The sequence below is a fragment of the Falco peregrinus genome, chromosome 8 (genome assembly GCF_023634155.1).
Source record: "Falco peregrinus isolate bFalPer1 chromosome 8, bFalPer1.pri, whole genome shotgun sequence".
Lineage (NCBI taxonomy): Eukaryota > Metazoa > Chordata > Aves > Falconiformes > Falconidae > Falco > Falco peregrinus.
The window spans coordinates 9,399,757-9,418,633 of record NC_073728.1 but is presented as its reverse complement, the minus strand read 5'-3'; the positions used below and the strand labels follow the sequence as shown (position 1 = coordinate 9,418,633).

At 50.6% G+C, this 18,877-nt stretch overlaps 1 protein-coding gene across 1 annotated transcript; it reads right to left on the bottom strand.

Annotated features, from left to right (window-relative positions):
• Positions 1 to 492: 492 nt before the first annotated feature.
• Positions 493 to 17,418, bottom strand: MREG (melanoregulin). The gene is made up of 5 exons (XM_055812890.1): positions 17,278 to 17,418; positions 12,672 to 12,831; positions 4,062 to 4,152; positions 2,154 to 2,317; positions 493 to 1,798 (listed from the first exon to the last, which is right to left on the bottom strand). The coding sequence occupies exons 1-5, from the start codon at positions 17,367 to 17,369 to the stop codon at positions 1,664 to 1,666; spliced, it is 642 nt and encodes a 213-aa protein (XP_055668865.1). The 5' UTR covers positions 17,370 to 17,418; the 3' UTR covers positions 493 to 1,663.
• Positions 17,419 to 18,877: the final 1,459 nt, after the last annotated feature.

Here is an 18,877-nt window from a genome sequence, read left to right as displayed (position 1 = left end):
CGCATCAGGTGGTTCTATAACAGGTAGTACTATAAAGTGAGAGCATCCCAAGGGCTGACTTTTGGGTGGTGTCATGTACTTTGGCGTGGTGTTCCTTGGACCACCGCATCTCTCTGTTCTGCAGCAGTTTGTTCAAATCAGATCCTGCAGCTGTCGTGTACTGAAGTTTATTTTTTACAAAAACATGGCAGGTTTTCCAAAGTGCAGCTTAACTTCTGCTAAAAGAAGAAAAAAAAAAAAACCCACAAAAAAACCCCATAGGAACTGGGCTACTAACTCCAAATCCCACTGAAATTTAATTCAGTCCCCATCATCTCCTACGAAGACTTTTGTCTCAGGCTGGCAAAGACCCTACTCTTGCAAGTCAACAGGCAATTGTAAGTGTGTGGAGAAGAGGTCACAGAGGCATGTGCTCTACAAACACCCCAAACCTTTTGCTGTCAGCAGTCAAGAGAAATGTTATTGCCTGAAGAGGAATACAGACAGAGTAAAACCCGTTAGTTTTGTAATGTGTTTTGTTTATTAAAATCAGTTTTCACTGATGTCCTGAGTTGACAAAAATGCTTCCCAGGAAGTCTGACAAACAGAAACAATTCATAAATATATATATTTCAAACACTGTAGATATAAACAAACAAAAGGTGTGTTTTGCTATTTTGGGAGGTCCTTTGTAGCCAGCATTTTCAACTGGCCAATTAGCAGCGTATGTGTTAATCAGTTAAGAACTTCCACTTGTTTTTACATTATTAAATCCAGTGTTTTAAAATTATTGCTCATCATCAGACAAAAACTCAAGATATAAAGGATATTAATTAAAAATCCTCATTAACAGTAGGGATGGTATATATTGACAGTACGTGCAGCTTTATAGTGGGAAATTTTTTATGCAATTAAGACCAAAACTTTCAGAAATTAAGATGCTGGGCAACCAGTCTGAGGATATTATAGTAGCCAAATTCTCAGCAACTCTGACCTTGGCACCTTCCTAAAATCTACCTTCTTTTAAGAAGTCAGGCTGAGCATCCCCTGACACAAATGCCTCCTGACACTAATGGCTGGGGATAGAACACCCAACTGTGACACAGCTCCAAGGCTTTGCCACCGGGCATTAACTCATCTCCTGGCTACGTGCTGCTCCTGTCTCTTTGCCAAATCCCCTGGGACCTGCCTGGCGGGGCTGCCATGGGCTGGGGATGAGGAAGAGGACCAGTGTACAGAGAAACGTCACAGAATTGTAGATGACTGAGGTAGCAGGGTCGAGGGTAGGGACAGTGGCAGGTACCAGCGGTAGGCGGAAACGCGGATCTTGCAGCGCTTGTAAATAGAGGCATCTCGACTTTTGCAGCTAGTGGTAGCAATGCCTTGCGTGGCAGATTCCCCCCGGACCTATCACACACTACTCGGCTAGCGGTCTCTGTCTGGGGCTACACTACGGCAGTTCTTGCTTCCTTCTGCTAGGGAGGACCTTGGGGCCAGCATCTGCCTTTCCATGCCCTCCTGGTGGGGCACAGCTTGCTGACCTCCTTGCTCTGCTCTGGCCAGCCCATTTGCTTCTCTGCAGGAAAACAAGGAGCACCACTACTTGTGCTAACCCCTTGGTAGAGGAGCCTGGTCCTGGAGGGTAAGTAACCTGCTGTCCATCTCGCACCAGCGAGGCACATTTTCAGGGTGTCATGACAGAGATGCACTGCAGAGCCTTCTGACTATCATCCACTCTTTCCCCGCTGGGTCTCTTTGGATACATCACGCTGGCCATCTTGAAGAACTCATCTGCAGCATCCAGAGCTATGAGACGATCCTGCCAAAGCAACAGGGTTTTATGGCCACTGCAGAATTCTTTGGGGACCTCCCTGGTTACGCAGGGTGTTAGGTGTAATCTCCTTCCACTTTGTTAACACGCTGCAAGAGCACCTAGTTGCACAGGGTTAAAGGACCTTGGTGGGGCCAGGGGGCAAACTTATGGTGCTACAGCACTGACATTTCCAAGGAAGCTGAACAGCCAAGATACAAGTGCAACGTCTGACAGGGACACCCCAGATGTTATGATGTATCTGAGCATCCCCAGTCCACCTACCTGCTTCCCTCATTTGAGCTCACTTGTAGAGACAGGGGCAGCGGGGAGGAAAGCATGCTCGGAGCTCGGAGCTACTCACCACCACAAAGAGGTAGCGCTCAGAAAGCTCCCAGCTGGTCGGGAAGATGTTTGTCTCTTCAGAGAGCTTTAACAAGATGTCCCTGGCTTTGCCCATGTTCTGAGAGTCACTGATGATGCTGAGTTTGGTCACTGACAAGAGGGAGTCTGCTTCCTTCTGGAAACCTGGGAAAGAGATGTTACAGAAACAAGTCATACGTGTGAGCAGGGTAATCCCTGAGCCCTCCAGGCTTTTGCAAGTTTCCTTATTCCTCCCCCCACCTCAGCCTGTTGCATTCCCTACTTGCTAAAACGAACCAGTGTTTCCCCCACGCAGGCTCTGTGTCTGCACTTGGGGCAGGTATAAGCTTGCTGGGGGGGAAAAAAAATCACAAAAACATTCAGAGCAACTTTGTTGCTAGTTTTCCAGAGAAGACTTACGAACATCCACACCCGGGGTGTTGATTCAGCTCTGGCATGTTCCTGATGCTGCCTGAGCTTTTAGGGCTGGTGGGGCTACCTGAGCACCGCAGAGACTATGCCTGTTGTTGGGAGGTAACAGTGATGAAAAACCTGCAGCAGTAATTAAGGCATGCGTAATTGTTCCTGTAGCAGTCAGCACCTCTGATAGGAAGGGTATTTAGGGAAGGAAAGGGCGAGGAGAATGAATGCAGGGATCTTTAAATGTAATGGCTACCACTAACTCTTTGTTTGGCTCCAGGGAACTGGTGGTCATGCGTCGTACTTGAAACAGTTATGGGGAAAGAGTGGTGGTCTTATTAAAGCACAGGTCTAGGTAACAGAAGATAGCGGGTTTCACATCTGGTTGCATGTCTAGCTTTGCTAAGGCCAAATGATCCCTGGTTTAGAGCTTCCCCACCCTTTGCAAAATGGCTCCAGAGCCATTGCGGACATGAGCAAGATGTGGGAGAGCCTTTGTCAACATGCCAAAGCATGTCAAAAAATCACAGACGTAAGGATGTCAAGTGATCCCTCCCATGTTTGGTCTGTACAGGCTGTGCGAGCACCTGGGTGAAGATGAATGCTGATACCTTGTCATGAGTTTATAATATTCCTCCCATCCAGATGCCAGAACAGCAGGTAGGGCAGGAGCGGCTGAGATACCCATCTCTTTTTCTCCCAGTGATAATACCCTCGAACAGCCCAACAAGTGCACCCAACTCACACAGCCTCCTCTCATTAGCTACCAACCACCTTCACAGCATGACGCAAGTCACTGAGCTGACGTGCCAGGACAGGACATCTCCTTGGCCCGAGTGTCACATGCTGTGTGCAATGCAATTGGGAAAACCAGGTCACACCCACCACTGCCTTCTCCAGAGGAGCAGCAGCTGAGCACACAGGACCGGTGGGTGCAGCTCCCTGTTTGCAGGCTAGGAAATCGCAGGAGTAGGAGAGCCACTGTTGAGCAATCTTGTTTGGTGAAAGGGTATTTCGAATTCACTTAGGAGCAAACAAAGCGTGTGGTTTAGCTCTGATCAGCTGACATGGGCTAAGGAAGAAGGATAGATGTATCTGTGCTCAAATCTGAAAGGGATATTCATTTCTCCCTGCTTATATTGTTTAATAAAATCCAGGGTGAACTCCCAGGTATCCCTGCTACATTTCCACAAGGAGGCTTGAACTGGCTAATTGTGCATGCTATTACGGGCTTGAAAAGCTCTCCCACTGATCATGGTTTGTGGGCTTTTTGACATGCTTCAGACACAATGGCCCTGTCTCCTCCTAGCTGCGCCTGAGCTCTGGGAAGCCCTCCACAGGCTCCCAGCTCATTGCTCAGCAGCCTTGTTTTATTTTTCTCCCTTTCTCCTCTATTAGTCTGATTTTGTAGGGCCATTCCCACCCTCAACCTTCATGGGACCTCCCATCTAGTACCCCAGAAATGACATCCTTTTGTCCTCTAGCTCACCTAAATCCTCCAAAATGTGCTTCCACCTGCTTCTCACTTCTTTTCGGGTCTGCCGTAAGGTATAAATATCGTAGTTGAGCTTTTGCCATTCCTGCAAAGCAAAGAGATAAGGGGATAAGGCACAGTCATTCACATGTGGGGAGGTCTCAGCTGCTTTTCTAGGAGTTTCAGCTTTTAGAAACAGAGTCAGAGCTGAACTGTTGATGTTGGCACTGAGGGGTCAGTATGAAGGTTGATGGCCAGGCTGCTGTTGCCCCTGGAAGAAATTACATGGACCAGCATCAAGTATTTTAGCTTGACATCCAGTACAGAATTCTCTTCATGTACAAAACAGAACTTAGCTTAGGCATTGCTGATGGCCGGAGTGGTCTCCTCAGTCAAACAGGGAGAATATAATTCCAGTTCTGTGCTGGAAATTACAACACTGTCCTAGGCTGGAGAACAACATGAACTTCCAAATGTAGCTCATCTGAGAGACTTCAGTCTCCTTGGGAAAGCCTGACACCCCACCTAGCATCAAAACCTGAGGCTGTGAAAACACATTATTTGGTCTTTATAGTTTGAGAAACCACAACCACATACTCATAGTTACCTTCCATAAACTATTACTACACCTTATTTTCATATCCTTGCGGTTAAACTGGCATGGCACATTTTCTTACAGCTGATGATAGCCCATGGGAAACTAAAACTTTGAAAAAAAGTTACTGCTCTCAGTATGGTCACAACAGAGTGGCTTCTCCAAACAGCCCAGCCCTCTGTCTGGCATTTAACTGGAGCAGGCAGGTTTTCAAAAGTACTGGAAAACAAGAAAAACAAGCTTTTTTTACAGGCTGGGGTACCCTTTTTTAAATAGCAGAGAAGAGGAATGCACGTGGATGGTTGAGGGCTGAGCTGGAGTCATTTGACATAACTATTAGTGGCTGCCAGTTGCTGCAGTTAAGGCCTCACTTAACAGCTTAAATCCTTGCACTTGACCTCAAGCTGTGTATCTGCATAATAGGGCACTGTCTAAAACGGACGGTTTTGAGGTTATTTATTAAACACATCTGTACAAGTACACATTCCTGTGGAAATGCATGTATTCTGCAAGAAAACCAGGAGTACTTTTCCTAGTTGAGTTTAACCAATGCACTCACTGCAAAGGATGCGTTTACATAAACATCCACACAGCAGGTCATAACATCACTCAGATAATTTCCCTGCACTAACAACCTTAATTAATCTCATTTCTCAGCAACAGATTACATGGATGGACTCTTGCAGAATAAACAGGTGTTAATCTGTGCCATCTCCCTGGGATTTTCCTACATGATATGCTGTGTTCAAAGGGGTTAAAAATACCCATGAAGGTTGGCTGTGTGTTAGAAATCCCACTGTTTTTCTGATACCTGGTGCCTTGAGGGGTTGACTTGATTTGATAAAAGACTTGGAGATTTCTTAGTGTTTTTTCCTGAACCTGGCTGACACATCACGGCTGCAGAGAATTAAATGACGAGCCTGTTTCCTTGCTGTTCAGCGATAGCTGCAGGAAGCCCTTGGAGATTACACTTTGGAAGAAGCAGCCGTCAGGGTTAAGACACTGGTGAATTCAGGTCAGGAGAGCAGGGGAAACGTGGCTCTGCACCGCTTGTCCTCCCAGAGAGCAAAATCCCCTTCATTTTTAGCTTTGTGTTGGTGCTCACAATGAGCTAGCTTTGCTGATCAGAGGCGCGTTTCTCTCTCGGCAGCAGTAGTCCTTGAAAACAGCTTTACTTTTTGCACAGGAGGGCACCTGGCTACTACTGCAAGACATCAAAATGCCTCTTCAGCCCTTCACGAGAGCAAGCAGGCAGGGGCAAGGCTCTCCTCTCTTGTGACTCTGGCTCATAACTAGAAACTGAGCTCCTCTCAGTGAAAAAGAAAAGAGGGGGTTTATTGTATTAAAGCTTTGTGGGAAGTATATTGCAAACTTGAAAGTTTATAAAAAGAGACTAAAAGGCTGCACAATGCCTTGGTCCCTGCTGGCAGGGATCCCCAGAAACATCTCAGCCTGCTCGTGACCCCACGGTACAAGCAGAGAGGAGAGAAAACCAGTCTGGGCATGCTGGTGGGGAAATAAGCTGTATGTGTTTGCCCTCCCACAAAGATAAACAAGTGCTTTAATGCAGAGGATTGATCGAGATGGCTGCTGTGATTCCAGGCGTGCCTCACACCGCTGTATTAGCAAGCCAGGGGGGTGGGAAAGATGTTCCCCTCCCCAAAACATGACTTGCTGGCACCTGGCAGCAGCTTTCAGGGCTGTGGGGATTTACCCACCGTGGTAGCGAGCCAGACTCCTCGAGAAGCTGAAGGGCGAGCCGTGCTTAGCGTGCAGGGAAGCTGCTCCTGATTTTCTCTGGATTAACAGCAGCGTGTTTTCCCTTGTCTATTTTTGTTTTAAGGGAATCTAGGTTATGGCTTTCTTGCACATTGTAGTTACTGAATCACATCCTGGAAGTGAATACGGTGCATATTTAGTCCCAGGGGACCTCTAACAGTGTCCTGTCAATGAAGAATTTGGGGAGTGTGCAAAGGAGCAGCTTTGGTACAGAGAGTTATGATTAATGGTGGTGCTTAGGGGGGACCTCTTGTTTCAGTGGGATTTCTTTTGCCTGAGCTGGATGCATTTATATTTTTGTAGAGAAAGCTGGGAGGAGAATGCTGCACATGGTACCAGTCATTGAAAAGCAGCTAGAGACAGCAGGTTATCAGGATGAGGTTGGGCAGCTACAGGCTGAGCTCTCAAAGGAACTCATGCTCTGTCCTCCATCAGCCTCAGAAACCAATGAATTTTCCCAGGCAATTCCTTATAGCATAGATATACAAAATGCCGTGGGCACACAGCTGTCCTCTGTGTTGTGTTGTTTTAATGAGGAAGTAAAGTTAAGAGGATCTTTCCATCCCCAAAATGATTCTAAAAAGCACTTCTAACTACACTGCAGAGGAAGAGCAAAGCTTGTTCTGCCCTTGCATAGGAATGGGCAACATCAGAGACTTTGGGGAGGGTGCTCCCCCACGCACATCCCGTGAGTCACCAAGATGTGACCTGTGGAGGGAGCGTTTAGCTGGGGCCAGGCAGCATCACGAGGCCAGGGCTGCTCAGCACCAGTGCTGGGCAGCCCCAGGGCAAGCAGCTGGGGTCCGCACCAAACCCTGCTCCCCTCAGCCCTCGCTGTGGCTGTGACAGGGACCGCTGCAGCATACCAGGGCACTGGCAAGATGCAGGCAGGGCATGCCGGTCCTTGGGCAATCCCAGACAGAGCAAAGCTGGAGCTGGCTCCCCTCTGTGCCACATCCTGGGCTGGCTTCTCCTCGAAGCCCCTTCCAGTGCGCTGGTCTGAGCTTGTATACAGGCATGGGACAAGCGGCTCTCTCCCAAAACTTAGCTACATTTTGTGTCTTCTGTGCGCCTCTATTGCCTGTCCTGCCTCTTGCAAAGTTAGATGTAACTTCTAGAGTCATGAGGAGGCTTCTCACACACAATACTGGGAAAGTACAGCAGGAGACTGGTACTTACCAAACCGCTCAGTGTTTCTATGGGTCTGGGACAGCCCAATGATGCATTCAGATTCAGTCCTTTAAGAAAAATACCCTTTTGCCAAAATCTGAATTAATCACAGGAAACCAAAGTAGGTTGCAGTTCCTGGTCCTGTTTTTTGCAACTAGTTTTGCCCTTTTAAACCTACATAGCAGGGCACAGCATAGTGAGAGCTCAAGAAAACCCTTCGCGCATGAGTCAAGGATATCCTGGAGCAGCAGGGAAACCCTGCTGCCTCTCTTCTCTGAGCACTCAGCTGTTCAAATATTTACCTGGAAAACTTCCCTTCTCTAGTGTGATACACTAAATCTGCAAATGCCAAATGGAAGCGAGGAAATACTGGGCATTAAATATAAGCCAGGTTGGTACATAACTCAGAGCTCTGGAAAAAATGTGCCAAGAGAACAGGCAAGCACTGTCCAACTTTTCATCCCTGATCATATGAAAATTTCCTATTTAAATAGGGAGATTTCTTCATGTTGCCAAATCAATCGTCTACCAAAGCTGTTCCCTTTATTTCCTTGAAAGCAATTGGTGTCACTGTTCTGTTCAAGAGTTATTTTGGAAATGAGGTCAAAACAGAGTTATCAGAGAAAGACTACAAAATACCAGTCCAGGCAGGTACCACGCCACTGCCAGGGATGTTCCTACTCTGGCTTTGCAACTGGCCCAACTGAGAGTAGTTGAGCAAATACAAACCCTAGATCCATGCTCATACATTGGACCATCAACCAACATCTCAGCTTAGAATAAGCTTAAACTGTATTCAGTTTTTAGAGGCGTGCAGGCATTAAGAGGGTCAGTTCTGCACTCCCCGACTGGCATCTCCAACCCTGGACAAATCCCATCACTTCCCTGTGCCCCTGAAAGAGCATGTTGCAATACTGATCTTCTCTGTAACTTGTTTAAAAAAGAATAACCCTGCAGGAAAGCAGGAGGAAGCAGAAAAATAGTCAGCTTGTTAATGGGCTTGCCAGGAGAATCATGCCAGCGTAACTCTGCTAGCCAGGACTCTAGCAGAGATGCAAGCTAAGGAATTGCCTTTACTAGTGGGGTTTATGATCCCATGTTCCCCAAGGGAGTAAGCCAAAAGAAGAAAGAAACACTGCATTTACAGCAAGCCATAAGAACAGTGTTTTTCCCTGGTCGTAATGCAAAAATCCACCTTTCGTTTCTGCTCACAGACGGGTGGTGCAACTGCCGTAAGCCTGGCTCCTTCCCTGAAGGCAGTACTGGTGCAACAGCTCAGGCTCCCTGCCCACGGCTGGGTAACTCCATGCATTCCATCAGAGAGCACCAAGGCATCAGGGCCACCACAAAGTGGACCTCAAGGTGAGGGCTATCTGCCATGTCATGCACACAAGCCCAGCAATAAGCCCAGTGCAGCTCTTGCTGTTAACGTTGGAGGCTTGCTGGAGCCACCGTAGTCCCCGTTCCTCATAAAATATTTCCCTCGGCACTAGCAGGGTACATGCAGGAACAGTGACTTGGCCTGTACCTACGCAGCATCTTAAATAACAGCCTGTTTTCCTAGAGGTTCTCATTTCACCTCCAGGTTTGGGGTTTTACTTTACATCACAATGGGCTCAACAATCCTGCAGAACAAGAGCAGGAAAAAACCGTATTTTCCATATTTGAAATGTTGACCCCAGCCTTCAAAAGCTTTGATGACAGCTTTGATCTCCAAAGGCTGCACCAGCTTTACCAGCCCCCTTAAGCCAGCCCTTCAGCTACAGCTTTTCTGGTTTTCTCTGCGCACACCCTCCCTTGCCCACACTTCGCTTCCAAAAGTGCAGCCAAGCACATCGCGCTCATCAGCCTCAAGCAGGGAGAAATGCAAAGCTGGAAGTTGCTCAGTCCTTAGGATTTTAGGAGGCTCCAGCGAACCTTGCCTCATCTACCTACTGCACGGTGGGTTTGGCAACCGTGGTGTGCTCCAGCAGGCTCCACCAAGGCCAATGGCCCCATGAGCCATCGCTCCCAGCACGCAGCACCGAGCAGGATGAGCAAATGCGCACGGAACAGGCACAGCCAGGACATCACATCGTTTGCTTTGAAGAGCTTCCTGCTGTGGTTCAGCCAGAGGCAGGGCAGAACAGCCTTGCCATCCTTGCACAAGCTAAGGTCATACCGAGTTTGGGCCAGAGCTGCCAGATTTCCCAGAGCCGGGCTGTTGGAAGGGGGCAGGGAGAAGAAATGGCTCTGCATGGGGGGGGGGGGTGTGGGTCCAGCCCCATGGTGGGGGCATGGAACTGACCCCGAGGGAGGACACCAATGCTGTGTGTTGCTGGCAGCTCCACCACAAATGACCTAACATGCAGAAAACTGACCGAGCTACAGGGTGCTCTCAGCATTGGAGCACCTGGCCCTTTGCATACACAGTTTGGTTTACTTATTTACGGCAATCCAGGATGCAGAGGTGCCCAGGCCAGGAGGGAGCCATCCTGGACCATACCTGCTGACCTCCAGCACTGTTGCCATGTCACCACTGCATCCTGGTCCACCACTTCTCCTGTCCCAGCTCACAGCACCTTGTCACTATGTGAACAACAGTTTAAAAAAAAAAAAAAAAAAGAAAATACCCAGGAAAGCAGAAGTGGGTTAGCCACACCAAGAAAAATGCAGAACTGGTTTGAGGCTGAGGTGGTGCCATACAGATAAAACACACATGATGTAGAGTGAACTGCTTTTTGGGATCCTTCCAAAGTCCTGTGCTAGGAAATCGTTAAGATCAAGGTGGGGAATGGCAAAAGTAAGTGCACAGCACGCTGAAATTTCTTTGTTAAATGAAGGAGCAGAAATACAGGGAGTAGTTCACCTGATTTTAACCAAGATTAAAATCTGTCTTTTTTAACCAAGAGATTTTAACCAAGATAAATAAAGGACCTATGGTTTCGTAACACTTGTGCACTGCACAAGCAAGAAACCATTCCTCTGTCCCCTGTCCTGCATCATCCACATGCTCTCCCCAGGGACTTTGGGAGCAGAGCAGCTCCCAAAGCAGAATATGCTTTTTGCAGCCCAGCACTGTTTTTAAATTAGACTTCCTCTCTCTCAGGGCTAAAGTCTCATTAGGAGGGGAGGGCAACGCAATCTGGCCTAGTTTTAAAATGCTTGTTGGAGTAAGGAGAGATTTTGGCATCTGGGGCTGAATGGAGGAATGTTGGCTTTGCCGGCCAAGTCCCTCCCTGTCCTGCCACCCAGAACAAGCTGCAGCTGGAAAATGCAAGAGTTTGCTGGGCTTATATGTCATGCCTCAGTTTCCCTGGCTGTAAAAGAGAGACAGCAGAGAGGCTGGCAATCACCAACTGCAAGGGGCACTGTGCCATAATTCAAATCAAGCATATCATGTGCTGGCTTTCTTCAAAGTTGGCCTGATGTTGTACTCCTCAGGCTTTTTTATTAACTGTACTGCATAAAACAACAGGGTACGTTATCTTACATTTGTTGTGGTGAGGAAGGCCTATGCTCCTCTCTCTATTTTTCTGTCTGCACTATCATTTTTCACTGGCAGGCACGGCGACTGCTCAGACCTGCTGAAAACTGTACGGATACACTGGAAGCAGGGAGAAAGCACTGGGTTTAGGAGAGGCAAGCACAGGAGTGCTCTCCTGCTCACCTGTAACTGATGTTCTCTGCAACCTGAGCACGGCTGACACACAACTCTCCTTTGCCGAGGGAGCCGTCTTTTTAGCAGCCCATCCGCTTATGACATCGCTTTATAAATAATAATAGCTTTTAGGAGGCCTGCCTCCTCGTGAGCCCTAAATCAAGCTAAAAGGCCACTCGAATGGGTGTGGGCTGAAACTGGGAGCCTCAGGGCTGCCCTGAAGTGCACCCAGCTCCCCAACAACCCAGAACTGGCACAGCCCCCTAAACAGAGTTGTCCTTGTTTCCTTCAGCCAGTTTGGGCTGGATGAAGCTTCCTGTCTTCTCTAAAGCAACCGCAAGGTATAGCTTCAGTTACAGCTGTAAAGGTTACGTGCAGCCATGAAAATGTTGTTACAAAACCATCTATTGTAAACACCATGGTGGGGTTAATTCAATCCCCACCAAAAAGAGCCAAACCCAAACATTACATAGGGATTCTGGCCAACTGTATACAAGGATTGCATTATCTCATTTTAAGTTTTAAAAATTGTCATTTTGCTCTCGGCTGTACCTCGAGTTTAAGGCTTCTTGTGAAACCTGAGCTAGCTTCTGGTTTAATGGGACCATCACAGGAGAAAAAGTTACAGAGTTAGTCTTGCAGTCGCTTGGATGAAGTGGGATCACATTGAAATTAAACACGAAGCCTCCAGGCTTTCTTGCAAACATTTCAAAGTCTTAAAAGCAATCAGAGAGGGGAAAATGTGTCACTGTTTGCTACAGCCTGCTCCTAATCAGGCCACTGAAATCTCCTTTGCACCAAAGTGCTTTAGCAAAGGAAATCAGGGCTGCAAAACAGCCTTTATGTAACAGTGATGATTTTTCCCTTCAACGCTAAGAGCTGTGCCAGTTCTCCGGTTCTCAATAATTGCCGCACAAACCATTAGAGAAGTATTTAACTTGACGTGTCACTGGAGCGGCAGCTCAGCTCCAGGCGCTGCCATTGCCAGGCAAATGTCACTGCAGGCAGGGCTAACGCTACTCTGGTCATGGAAAGGCCAGACCAGGGGAATATCAGACAAGAAAAGCAGCCTGTGCAGCTAGGAAATTGAGCTGGGGATCACAGTGCTACCAGTATACACTTGCAGGTGATGGTGGTAGGTGCTTGCAGGGAGGGCATCATGCATCCCAGCGTAGGGGGGGCTCTCCTGGCTCATCTGCCAGAGACACCCCGAGCTCCCAGGGATAAGATAGCTACAGATGCATCCACACCAGATATAGGATAAAATCTGGAGGGTGATGGAGCGGATGGGAGGACCTGATGCCTACATGAGCCACGTTGGGGACTTTGGGGTCTTGTCAGCTTAATGGGTGCTTAAACAAAAGCACTGCCAAAGCATCCAATGAAAGCACCAAGCCTCATTCTGCGGTGAGACTGAGAGTGAGGAACGGCACCGCCTCACCTCCGAGTCCTTGTCCAGCTGGTTCCTGACCACAATCATGTTGTACAGCACCCGGTCGTCATCCGCTTCTGTGTGGGTCACGTCATGTGGGGTGCTCCACAGATTCTGCTCCTCATCCCGTGCCAGCGTGGCTCCGAAGGAGGTGTAGGGATTGTTGTTACTGCAGAGAGGGGGAGAGGCGAGGCAGCATCAGCTACCGCAGCATTACGCTGCCTCCTGTTACCTGCACAGGGTAAAGTGCCCATTGCTGTGGCATCCCCTCTCGCAGCCCAGTATCCTGCCTGGGAGAGGGAGGGCAGAGAAGTGGGGAAGGGGAAGACAGACAGAGGTTTTTTACCTTAGCAACCATCCTGACCACACAAGCCACGGTTCAAACCAGGCAGTGCTGCCATGCAAGATGCCAGACACACAAATTTGCTAAAGACACCAGTTATTATTTGAGCAGCTAGGATGGAGGAACTGTGAACATCCACCTGCGAGGATGAAAGGTGACATCTCCCCATTGCTCCCGCAGCCCCCTGCTCTGCTCCCCACCACGCCTTCCCACCCCAAACACTGCACAAGCCCCCAGCCTCTCCAAGCTTAACGTGGGAACAGTTCTAATTAACTAAGACTCAAAAATCCCAGTGGCTCTGGAGGGTATTTTCCCTCTGCCCAGCTAACCCTGTAGCTGTGCCAAGATCTCAGCGGCACGGCCTGTCCCACAGAGACTTTGTGCGCAGAGAGACATGCCTTGAGCAGCGGGCAAGGGGATGGCCGCATACAACACCTCTCCCTTGCCTCTTGGCCAAAGAAACAGCTTCTACCCATCTTCTCCCCAAAGGCAGTGGCATTGGGCATAGTTTCATTTTGGTCAAAAGATGTACCACGTCTTCTGGGGGAGCTGGGGCTCTTTATCCCAGGGAGGAGGTGGCTTGGGGGAGATCTCATCCATGTCTATAAGGACCTGATGGGAGGGAGCAAAGGAAATGGAGCCAGACCCTTGTCAGTGGTGCCTCATAGTAGGACACACATTAGAACAGCGGTAATTCTGCTTAATCATAAGAAGGGTGGGTGAACACGGGTGCAGGTTGCCCAGAGAGGTTGTGGAGTCTCCATCCTTGCAGACAATCAAAATCCAACTGGAGATGATCCTGGGCAACCTGCTCCAGCTGACCCTACATGAGCAGGGGTTGGACTGGATGCTCTCCAGAGGTCCCATATCCAGGACCATGTTCCTGTGTGACCCTGCAGCTCTACTTTCTGCCCAGCAGTCCAAACCCTACTGAATCAAGCAGGCAATCCCCACAGATAGCCTCCACCCCAGCAGCTCCTACCCGAGAGGTACAATGATGCACAGAGCTGCACAAGGACGTGTGCCAAAGCACAGAAAGGACATTTAGTCCCATCGTTATTTGGGGGTGGAAACATTCTCAGCCTGCTTGTGAATTTCGGGCTTTATTTGCTTAGTGGTCAGCAAAACAGAGCATCATCTTCTGGTAAGGTTGTCCCCATCCAGGCAAGGAGCTTTTCTCTGCGCTGTTGGCAGTTCTGTGTTTTATCATTTTACGTTGCTACTGGGATGTGCATTTTTTTTTTATAGGGTTATTTAATTCTGCCGGGAGAACCTTTAGCAGAGGATTTCCATAATATTTCTAATCAAGATGTCCAGACACTTGAGCAGAACAACACAAATGGGAGAAATATTTTTGGCCTTACACAGTAGTCTCATCAGCATCCTGTGGCAATCCCTGTTCATTTCTTGTTAGAACAACCCACTGTTTATTCTATTTGGTACCCAAAATCCATCTCTTTCACAAGGAATCCATCCAGCAAAACCTCAGATAACACTGTGGGTGCTTTAGCCATGATGCCAAACCATTAAAAAAATGCTAAAAGGAGCTCCAGCACATAGATAAAATAGAAAAAAAAAAAATTCACATCAGCATTCCTGCAGGAATGTTAATTAGACTTTCAACAAACCAAAAACCTGAGCAACAGGTAATAAGGGAAAAGATAATCTCTTATAATCTCTCATTAAAGACAAGCAAACAAACATAAGTTGGAGGGTGTGGATGGCAAAACTCAGCTGTTCCTACACCACAGCCAACATGGGTTCGCTCAAACTGTTTTTCAAACGTGGAGCAGACAGGATCCCCAGCCTGGAAGGGATCACTCAGGAGCCAGCCATGCTATCAGCATGAGTTTGGTCCCATTCTGCCTTTGACAAGCTTCTTCCCACTCAGTGACTTACCCGTACCCTTAACAGCTGACTTTTAAAAACAGTACTTGGCAGCAACACTAACACACCTTAGCTTTTATGAGCCACCCCCTCACAGCTTCAAGGCACTTCCCAATGCAGCTCTTTTTCCAAACCATGGCATGGACCATCCAGCAGCCTGTAAGGGATGGGGGCAGTGCCCAGGAGTCAGCAAATCCATGGAAGTGGAGAGCTCTGCCAACAGTGAGCACCCCCAGAGCATGCTGGATTTCCAAGCAACATTTAAAATGAAGAAATGGGAGGAAAAAAAGGAGCACATGAATGGCAGCCGGCTTTGCAGGTCACAGGAGTCTCCATGGGACCAGAGGGGACTCAGCCCATTTCACACACTGAGCTTTATCCAGAAAACAGCAAGTGCTAATGCTTCATCAACAAATTTCTGCTCCAGGGGGCTTTCAGTGCAGATTAAACTCATTTTGGGATTCAGAGCCCAAATTCTCCGTTTATTTGCATCCTGAGGACACCATCCGAGCCAGATCCCACCTTTGTGCATCAAGAGACAGCCAGGCAGCCTGGATGCTTCACTGCACCAGCCTGGCTCACTGGCTTTAGCTGGAGTTTCTTTTCCAAGCCCTACACAAGCACTGTGCCTACATCCATGCTCCATCCCCACCTCCACACACAGTGCTGGCTGCTCTCACTGGCCTCATCAAGGTTACAGCCAGCCTTGTATATGCTTGGGTAATATATGCATCTCATTATACACATTGTATCTCCTCCTCACTGCTCCACTCTTTGACATGTGAGATTTATGAGGCTGCAACCACTCCGCTTGGGGAAAATAAGGTGAAAAGTCATAAAGTCATCATTTCTGTAGCAAGAGCAGCTCCCAAAACCTAAAACTCAGCTAAAAGATCTGAAATCTTGAGCAAGTCATTCATTTTAAACAACTCTGAGATAAAAATACAGCAGGCATGCTCTTGCAAGATACCTGCTTTGAAATCAACCCCCAAAGCATCCCAAAGAGGGACAATCCAGAGATTAGGCTGTTAGATTAATTATGCTGGTATACTTGTGCAAGAGCAGGTGCCTTTCAAATGCCCAGCATTTATACTGGCTTTCCTACTTACAGCCAGCATTAATTGGATCGTCAGCGGAGAGCATGTTACTAAAGAAAGGTGCCCAGTGAGGGACAGCCACCCCGGCTGGCAAGGCGGCAGGGCAGGCAGGAGCCTCTGTGCACATGTGCTCCGCTCTAGTTAGGTTAATGCCAATTGCCTGGGCTGGAGGCCCCACGCTCAGGATTATCTGGTTATTATTTAGGTAACTGCTTTAACAGCACGAAATCAGGACATTTCAAGCCCTGTTGCCGGCTCTGCCATTACCCAATACCTATGTAGGCCACAGCGGGAGCATCCCACGCTCCTTCCTGAAACGCCTCTGTCCTGCTGATGACACAGGGAGGGCAGGGTCCCTGCCCCATCGCAGGGCTGGGGTACCCACCGTGGGCTTCGGCGGTGGCCAGGACCGCAGCTGGGGAAAGAGGGAGAGGTGCCGCAAACCCCGTGCACAGATGTTTTGCAACATGCAAAACCTCCTTATGTGCTTGCACAGCTCACAGCTCTTCTCCACGACTCGGGGCTTCATCTTTTCACACACACACCCCCCAGCCTCACAACTCCGGGTGCAAGGTGGATGTGACCAACAGCGGGAGCAAAAAATCTGCTCTCCGGAAACCAGCACACATGCTGCCTTCACATAAAGCCGGCTCCAGCAGCGCGTCGTCATCTCCTTTGCAGCATCCCCGCGGGAGCAGAGCTCTGCACAGCGCAGAGCTGCCCATCGGTGGGGACCCCGCTGCACAGCGATGGCAGGACCCCCCTTTCGGTCGGCACCTCGGCCTCTGTGGGAATCCCACTGTGGAAAGACAAAAGCTGAACGGTTCCTCTGGCAAGGGCACACGGGGGACACCGAAAAGACGCCGCGCACGGTTCGGTCGCTAAAAGTTAACGGTAAAAGCCCTCCCCCCCTCCGGCAGCAGCAGCGCGGCGGACACGGTGCCACGAGGGGGCGGGAAGGGCCCGGCCCCCCCCGGGGCAGCCCCGCCGCAGACGGAGCCGATAGCCGCATCCCGCTGCCCGGGCACGTCCCCCGGGAGCCGCGGCCGCTGCCGGGGCGCTGGGAGCTGCCGGGATACACAGCGCTCGGCCTGACGCGCCGGGGCAGCCACCGTGCGGGGCCGGTGCCGGCGGGGGGGCGCAGGGCGGGCTCACGCCTGGCTGCAGACCAGGGCACCGGCCCAGCTCCGCTGGGAGCATCCGTCCCTCCGCCCGCGCACGGCGGGGGGGGCTCAGCCTCATCCCACCGGGGGGGGGCGGGGGTTAGGGAAGGGGCCGGGGGTCTCACCTGAGCAAGGGCTCCTTCTCGGGCGGCGCCGCCTCCCCTCCGCAGCAGCCGCAGCAGCCGCCCAGCGAGCGCAGCCAGGTCCCCAGCCCCATCGGCGCCGCCGGAGAGCCGCGCTGGGCGGGCCGCGCTCAGCCCGCCCCTGCCCGGCCCCGCCCCGCCCCTGCCCGGCCCCGCCCCGCCCCTGCCCGGCCCCGCCCCGCCCCTGCCCGGCCCCGCCCCGCCCCTGCCCGGCCCCGCCCCGCCCCTGCCCGGCCCGGCCCCGCCCCTGCCCGGCCCCGCCCCGCCCCCGGCCCTGCCCCCGCCCCTGCCCGGCCCGGCCCCGCCCCTGCCCTGCCCGGCCCCGCCCCTGCGCTGCCCCGCCCCTCCCCGGCCCTGCCCCGCCGGCGCAGCCGCTCCCGCCGCGGCTCTGGGCGGGCTTGCTCGGGGCGGACTCCGCGCTGCTCCCCCCTGCGCGCTCCCGCACCCCCTGCATCCCCCTGCACCCCCCGCATTCTCCCACATCCTGCTGCACCCTCCTGCTCCTCACTGCACCCCATGAACCCTCCTGCACGCTTCCCTTCCCACATCTTCCCACACTCTCCTGCACCCTCCTGCACCCTCTTGCATGCTCACCCACCCCTCTGTGCCCCGTGAACCCTCCTGCTCCCTTCTGTGCCCTCCTGCACCCTCCTGGATGCTGCACTGTGTTGCGTTTGTAGCCTCCCGGCCCTCATGCCCTAGCTAAAACGGGCCACCACTGGCCATCACAGCACGGCCAGAAACCAGAAAATCCCCATTTGCGATCTTCCACACCACTACGCTTCCAGGCTGGTTCCCACTTGGCTTTCAGGACACAGGGCTGTGATCCTGGGAACTGCAATGGGAAATGGGCAGGGGTGATGGACTCAGCTGCCTCCTGGCGCCGGGGGGGTTGGAAGGAGAAGAGCCTAAAAGATTGTTCCCTTTGTTTCTCCCTTTCTTACCATGAGTATTCCTATCATGTGCCTAGCTCAGACCCCAAGGAAGAAGAAAATCTTGAATGCTGAGTTATGATGGTCCCAGATCTCGTTTAATTGCCACAGGCTTGATTGCATTTCGGAACAGACCATCAAGCATCAGCCAGTCCCCAAAGCAATCACTCTAAGTGTGGCTGGCCATGCACATCCCAACGAGTCATTTAATTTCAGTACAGCAGGTTCCTGACACCACTCAATTTTTTGCTTATCCCAGCAGATAAGCTACTATATCCTTGTGCCTGGCACACGTGCACAAGGAAATATAAATCAGTTTGCACTTGTGTTTCTCTCCCTCTTTAACCCCAGGGCTTGTTAATTCGTCCCCAGTGAGTTACACCCCCTTGGCCACCCGAGAGCGCTGGACAGCGAAGCGCTATGCTAGAAGAGGCACAACCATTTTGTCACAGCACTGCGAAATGCCCTAAAGGTACGTGTTTGCCTCCGGGACTTTGTAGCATCCGAGTCCAGCCCTGGTGAGGTTTCCCTGACAGTTATTTCACAGCGGGGGATCGAGCTCGGAGGCTCACAGGCCCCTACCAGGGGGCAGAAGGAGCCAGAGGCAGAAGGAGGAATTCAGCCAGAGCACATTTAGGAGGACTGATCAA